Source organism: Monopterus albus, unplaced genomic scaffold (genome assembly GCF_001952655.1).
Source record: "Monopterus albus unplaced genomic scaffold, M_albus_1.0 scaffold130.1, whole genome shotgun sequence".
Classification (NCBI taxonomy): Eukaryota; Metazoa; Chordata; class Actinopteri; order Synbranchiformes; family Synbranchidae; genus Monopterus; species Monopterus albus.
The window spans coordinates 887,414-894,177 of record NW_018128010.1 but is presented as its reverse complement, the minus strand read 5'-3'; the positions used below and the strand labels follow the sequence as shown (position 1 = coordinate 894,177).

General features: G+C 39.8%; 1 protein-coding gene across 4 annotated transcripts in view; it reads left to right on the top strand.

Annotated features, from left to right (window-relative positions):
* The window catches only part of stard13b (StAR related lipid transfer domain containing 13b), a 65,538-nt gene extending 62,265 nt beyond the window's left edge, over positions 1-3,273 (top strand). For all 4 annotated transcript variants that reach the window (XM_020613103.1, XM_020613106.1, XM_020613104.1 and 1 more), the window contains 6 exons: positions 832-1,045; positions 1,459-1,573; positions 1,692-1,913; positions 2,063-2,280; positions 2,363-2,539; positions 2,679-3,273. In XM_020613103.1, coding sequence (XP_020468759.1) covers positions 832-1,045; positions 1,459-1,573; positions 1,692-1,913; positions 2,063-2,280; positions 2,363-2,539; positions 2,679-2,796 — 1,064 coding nt within the window. In that variant the 3' untranslated portion in view covers positions 2,797-3,273. The remainder of the gene's footprint in view (positions 1-831; positions 1,046-1,458; positions 1,574-1,691; positions 1,914-2,062; positions 2,281-2,362; positions 2,540-2,678) is intronic.
* The last annotated feature ends 3,491 nt before the right edge of the window (positions 3,274-6,764 follow it).

Here is a 6,764-nt window from a genome sequence, read left to right as displayed (position 1 = left end):
ATTTTTGAAAATTGTGACAGCAGAGAAACCGGTCTATAATTTGTGAGGTTGTGCTTATCACCAGATTTATACAGTGGAATCACCTTTGCTATTTTCATATTATTGGGGAACTGCCCAAGTTGAAACGACATGTTAAAAATATGGGTTAGTGGTTTGCATATCCCCTCAATTACCCATTTAACAGTTGTCATAGTGATACCATCACTATCACTAGATGTTTTGTTACCACATTTATTCACTATCTCTATAATTTCCTTTTCAACTATGGGCTTCAAAAACATAGAACTCATGTTCCTTTCGATTGTATTATTATTTATAGTGACGGATGTATCATCTGTACAAATGCTTCTTGCTAAACCAGGACCAACATTTACAAAGAACCTATTAAACTTATCTACTACATCCTCCAATCTATTAACCGGTGTATCATTGTCCATAAAATATTGAGGGTAGTTACTCTTGCTGGAACTGTTTCTAATCAATTTATTTAATATATTCCAAATACCTCTCATATTATTTTTAATATCCTCTAATACTTTGATCTGTCCTTTATGAATTCCTTATATAACGCATTCTTCTTTTTACATGCATTCTGTAATCCCTTACTCATCCATGGTTTCCCACTGTAATTCCTTTTGTTTTTATACTGCTTACGAGGACAGTTCCTGTCATATACCTTCTTAAATATATTTAAAAATTGCTCATATGTTTTATCTAAGTCTTCCTCTCTGTAAACTGATTCCCAGTTTTGCCCCATAAAATCCTCTTTTAGCTTTGTCTTTAAAGCAGAAATTATTACAAAAAAAAAACTCTATTGTCTCATATGTGCAGATGTGCCAAAGGACCAAAGGTTGCAAGCAGTCCAGGCAGCCATCATGTTGATGTCAGATGAAAACCGAGAGGTGCTGCAGACGCTGCTCTGTTTTCTTAGTGATGTCACTTCCTCTGTGGAGGAGAACCAAATGACACCCATGAACATTGCTGTGTGTCTGGCTCCCTCTCTCTTCCATCTCAACATACTGAAGAAAGACAATCTCTCACCAAGGTGCATTTTTATCTATGCCTTCTGGTGTTAGTTTGGTGCCTGTTGTTTTGGGTCAGCCACACTACCCGCCACCCTGTGTCTCAAAACCACTAGAATGCATTTAATTGACTTCTTCATGATAATCTTCACTTATGATTCCATAAAGATAGATATGAAATGGGTTCCAGAGTCTGCTCAGCCCTCAGTAGTGCAGTAGATTACTGTCTTTTATGGGACTGTTTTTAACGCTCAGTGTTTTTATGAGATCATGCTACAAACAAACAAAGCAAAGCGCTCTAATTTATAGTGTTGAAACTGTTGCTAAAGGGATCAAAGGGGTTTCCTGTAGAGTGGAGGAAGGGTTTACATACTGTGTTTCTTGAGGATGTTGACCTGGGGACTCTGCTGGCCTAATATGATTTCGTTTTCCCCAGGGCCATGCAGAAGAAGTATGCCATTGGCAGACCAGACCAGAAGGATCTGAATGAAAACTTAGCAGCAACACAGGCCCTCGCTCGTATGATCATAGAGTGCAACCGTCTCTTTGAGGTACAAGAGTCTGTAGTTGAGAAGGTGCAAGAATTTCAAACCTGAATGCAATATCCACAGGCCTCCCTCTGGTTATATTTGCTGTGAATCTTACCTCATGCTTTTATGTACCCATTAGATCCCTCATGAGATGATTACTCAGTCGCGCAATTCATATGTGGAGGCTGACTTGCATGCGCCAACAATTGATGAGCTGTGCAAGCAGCTGGAAGATGATGATGGAACATATCAAACGCATATGGAGGGGAGACTTCAGAACCTGCTGAAAGAGGGCCGGGAAAAGTCCAAACACTGGGTGTCGTGTAGCAGTTCTGATAACACAGAGGTCTCCTATAAGAAGGTTGGCATTCTTTCTTTTATTGCGGGGTTAATGTGTTATTGTTTCATTTATAACAGTACAGCAAAATAGTCCCAGGGTCACGTATCAACTCCAAATTAAGAAAGTTACAATGGCAAATCAGTAATAATAAAATGCAATACCTCATCCAGGTGGGAGATGGGAACCCTTTGAGACGCTGGAGAGTGTCTGTAGAGGTGGAAGCACCACCATCTGTGGTGTTGAACCGGGTGCTGCGAGAGCGCCACCTGTGGGATGTGGACTTGCTGCAGTGGAAAGTGTGTGAGACACTGGACATGCAGGCTGAGGTGTTTCAGTTTGTCCTCAATAGCATGCCCCCTCATCCCAGCAGGGACTTTGTAGTACTCAGGTGAGTGGTGATAAAAAGAAAACAGTAGTAGTCCTGTTTTTTTCTTGATGGTGCAAACTTAATCTCTTTCTGTGTATTCAAGGTCATGGAGGACAGACTTGCCCAAAGGTGCATGCTCCCTAATTTCTGTGTCTATAGAGCATGAGGACTGTCTTCCTATAGGAGGGGTGCGAGCTATTGTCCTGGAGTCCAACTATTTGCTAGAGCCCTGCGGCTCTGGAAAGTCCAGACTAACTCACATCTGCAGAGTGGACTTAAAGTAAGTCCTACATGAATCTTGTGGCAAGACTTTCTCGTGAGCTCTTTCAGCAAATACATTTTAAGGAAGTTGTATGAAGCTTGTTGTATGTGCATGTACTGTATTCTATCATATACTGAATCTGCTGTCTTGATTTCAGAGGAAGGACTCCAGACTGGTACAACAAAGCCTTTGGTCACCTTTGTGCTGCAGAAGCTGCCCGGATCCGTGACTCCTTTCAGCCAATAATCGCAGATGGTCCAGAGACAAAAATCTGAAACCCTTTGCCAGGTGTGTCTGCTTAGCCTTGAGATCAAGACTGAGCCTTTGAGTCACTACTAAATAGCAGACACAGAGCATAGACAAGACCCCAGAGCTAAAGCACAGTTTACTCAGTCTGTTCCATAGTACAATTATTCTTAAAATAATTTTGAGCTCCTCTGTACTTGCACAGTGACAAAAGAGGGCACATTCTAGGTGCTAAGCATAATTAGTCCATGGGAAATTAATATTCCTGCCAGTGTCCTTAGCATTATAATTTTCTTTACCTTGATGTTGCCAAACCTGTTATTATAATAACAATTAACTTTGATAATTTTATTATATTATTGTTGCTGTAATCTACAATGTCTAGGACATTCAAGCTCTTAAATGCTTCTGGGAAGCAAGTTATTCATTTCAGATTTAAAGCTATAATTATTATTATGGACACTCAAGTGTCTGTATATGTGTGTGAGTATACTGTACATGCAAGCAAGTTGTGTATATATTGTGTATATATATATACATATATATATTTATTTTTTCACATAATACACACGGTACAAAATTGTAAGCTGGTTTTACTTTGCTTCAGTATTGCCATTTTTAATGAGTTTAATTTTATTAAACTTTGACCTCCTGTGGTTGTGAAAAGAATGACTTAAGGTTTGATTTGATCATACCTGCTTTAGGGTACTGGATTGTGCAGTACAAGAAACATAATTTTTTAAATAAAAATATATTTTAAAAAAGAATGTTACAATGTTTGTATGTACTCTTGATTTTGCTGCCACATCAAAAAGAAGAAAAAAAAACTTTATTCAGGGATGGGCATCTGTTGACCAGTGATGAAGTATAACTGTTGTGGACAAATAATATCAGTGTTCATAATGCTTCTACAAGACTGTTTACATTCTGAAGTCTTGTATGTTTCTCATATGCTGTCAGTGAATACATACACATTTCTGTCTGATCTGAGATGAGAGGTACCTACGCTGGCCATTCGAAGGAAACACATGACTACAGACAGTTCACATGTGTGGATAGACTTAAATGGACACCATTTGACCTCCATCCAATTTTTATTAAAAACATGCCATAGCACTGATTCAAAAGCAAATAATGACTGCAACTGATACGAACTGGTTCACAGGAACATGCACCAAACCTTACAGACATTTTTGTCCACTAGATGGCTCTTTCTGATCAGCAGAGTGTTCCTCTCAATGTGGACACAGTATATAGCCAATTTATTTATCACAATATTACTAAAGACCTCCCTTTTTAGGGGTAATCTTTGTTTTAAACAAGTAGTACTGGTGAGAAAATAGATTCCCACTGCTTAAAGTTTAAGAGGGAATTGTGTATGCAGTGGTAATGGAGCCATTATAATAACTGAGCCTTAAAGGAAACTACACCAGCTCTATACAACTATAAACTTTGTAAAGAGTTAAAATACATTTTTGGATCATTGCCTGAAAATTTCATTTGAGATCTACTCATAAACAGGGATGAAATGAAAGGTTGTGGCAGCTCAGCTGTCATAAAAAGTGTGTTAAAGAATCATTTACACAAACCATAATTGAATACAGTAAGGTGCAGACATTACCAAAACAATCTTTAAATTAATATCAACAGTCCTTTGGCTGCAGGCCGCCGAGTCTACACCTGCTCTTCTGATTTAGTCCCCTTTAGTCAGACCTAAAGATTAATTTAATGAAAAATATGTAAATATTGATCCTTCATTAACAGTAATAAATACAAACCAGGGTTTGGTTAAAAAGAGCTACTTAATAAACCAGGCAGTTTATGAACTTCAGTTAATGCCAGTAATGCATTTTCCAGTTCAATATCTCAACAAATTGACCCTAATACTAACTCATCTTGGAAGAAAACTTGACTTCTAGTTGACCAAAGGAAATTAATCTCAGTGTAATAGGATTTGTTTGTATTGCATAGATGACTGGATAGTCCCTGTGCTCCACAGACAGATCAGTTAACTGCACACATCTGGAGCTTAAATTGTGGTCAGACTAGCACACATTCATCCACTTTTGTTCCTTGTGGGGACTTTATATTGGCTCACATTCATTTCCTGGAGACTTACCTAAACCTTAACCATAACCACTACTTGCCTAACTCTAAATCAAGTTGTCTAGAATTCACTTTTTCACTTTTTACTTGGTGGAGACAAACATCTGACTCCCATGAGGAAGGCTGAGCTCCCACAGTGTGTGTGCGCAAACAGGTTTTTGTTGTGATACCAAACTGAAAGATATGATACTACTTTGAAAGTTGAGCTAATATGCTCTGTTGATCTGTCCAGCGGAAAAATGTCATTTATGAGGCTATTCTAGGTGTCCTATAAAATCTATAGGAAGGTGTCAAGCACAGTATCTACACTAACAGGTAACTAATAGTATAAATAAGATAAGATAAGATAATCCTTTAGCATCATTGTAACACGTTATTTTAGAGTGACCTCCAATCGGTGCAGCAATAGAAAAAACATAACACATGAAATAAGACCATATAAAAAGTATTACCTCTAAAAAAATGAAATAAACAACAGCCCTCTCAGAGGCATATTATATTTCAGCAGCATTGAGTGTGGTAACTGCTGTTGAGTAAAAACTATTCCTGAATCTAATGGTCCTTGATTTGATTGCTCTGAACCGTCTACCTGATGGCAGCAGTTCAAAGAGTGAACATTCTGGGTGTGAAGTGTCCTTAATAATGTTCTGGGCTTTTCTGAGGCAGCAGGAACTGTGTAGTTCTTCCAGAGTGAGGAGAGGGCAGCCGATGATCTCCTGGGCCGTATTAATGATCCTCTGGAGTGTTTTCCTCTGAGCCAATGTGCTGCTGCTGTACCATACACATATACAGTATGTAAAGATGCTCTCAATGGAGCACCGATAGAACGACACCAGCAGTCTCTGGGAGATGTTGTTCTTCCTGAACACCCGTAGGAAGTACAGTCTCTGCTGGGCCTTTTTAAGCAGTCCAGAGGTATTTACGCCCCAGGTCAGATCCTCCCAGAAAGCAGAAGGCCAGCACCCTCTACACACGGTCCCTGTTGATATACAGTGGCAAGATGTTGGTTTTTTCCTCCTGAAGTCGACAATGACCTCCTTAGTCTTTGAGGTATTAAGGAGCAGATTGTTCTCTCTGCACCACACTATCAGCCTCTCCACCTTATCCCTGTACGTAGTCTCATACCCCCTAGAGATAAACCCCACCACCGTAGTGTCATCAGCAACTTTTACAATGGTGTTGCTGTGGTGTACAGGGTGTAGAGCAGGGTGCTCAGCACACAGCCTTGTGGTGAACCAGTGCTGAGGCTGAGAGCCAAGGATGTGTGTGGGCCCACTCTCACTGTCTGGCTGCGTCCGGACAGGAAGCTCCTAATCTATATGCAGGTGGAATATGGAATTCCCAGGTCCAACAGCTTGTCTGCCAGTTTGTGGGGGAGGATGGTGTTGAATGCAGAGCTATAATCCAGAAAGATCAGCTGTGCATACGCTATGGCGTCCCCTGTGGATCTATTTGCTATGTATGCAAACTGGTGTGGGTCAGATGTTGGTGGGAGGAATGGCATAATGTGTCCCCATACGGGTTTCTCACTTCACCACCACTGGAGTGAGTGCAACTGGCCGGTAGTCAGTTCAACAATGGTTGAAGTGAGCTTTTGTATGTGTTTCCCCATTTTTCAATGCCATACTCTAAGTATGGTAAAATCAATGAAGAATACAAAAAGCGTAGTGCTTTCCCGTCCAAAATATACAGTGAGGAACAGAAGTATTTGAACACCCTGCGATTTTGCAAGTTCTCCCACTTAGAAATCATGGAGGGGTCTGAAATTCACATTGTAGGTGCATTCCCACTCTGAGAGACAGAATTTAAAAAAAAAATCAGGAAATCACATTTTATGATTTTTAAAGAATTTATTTGTCTTGCACTGCTGAACATAAGTATTTGAACACCT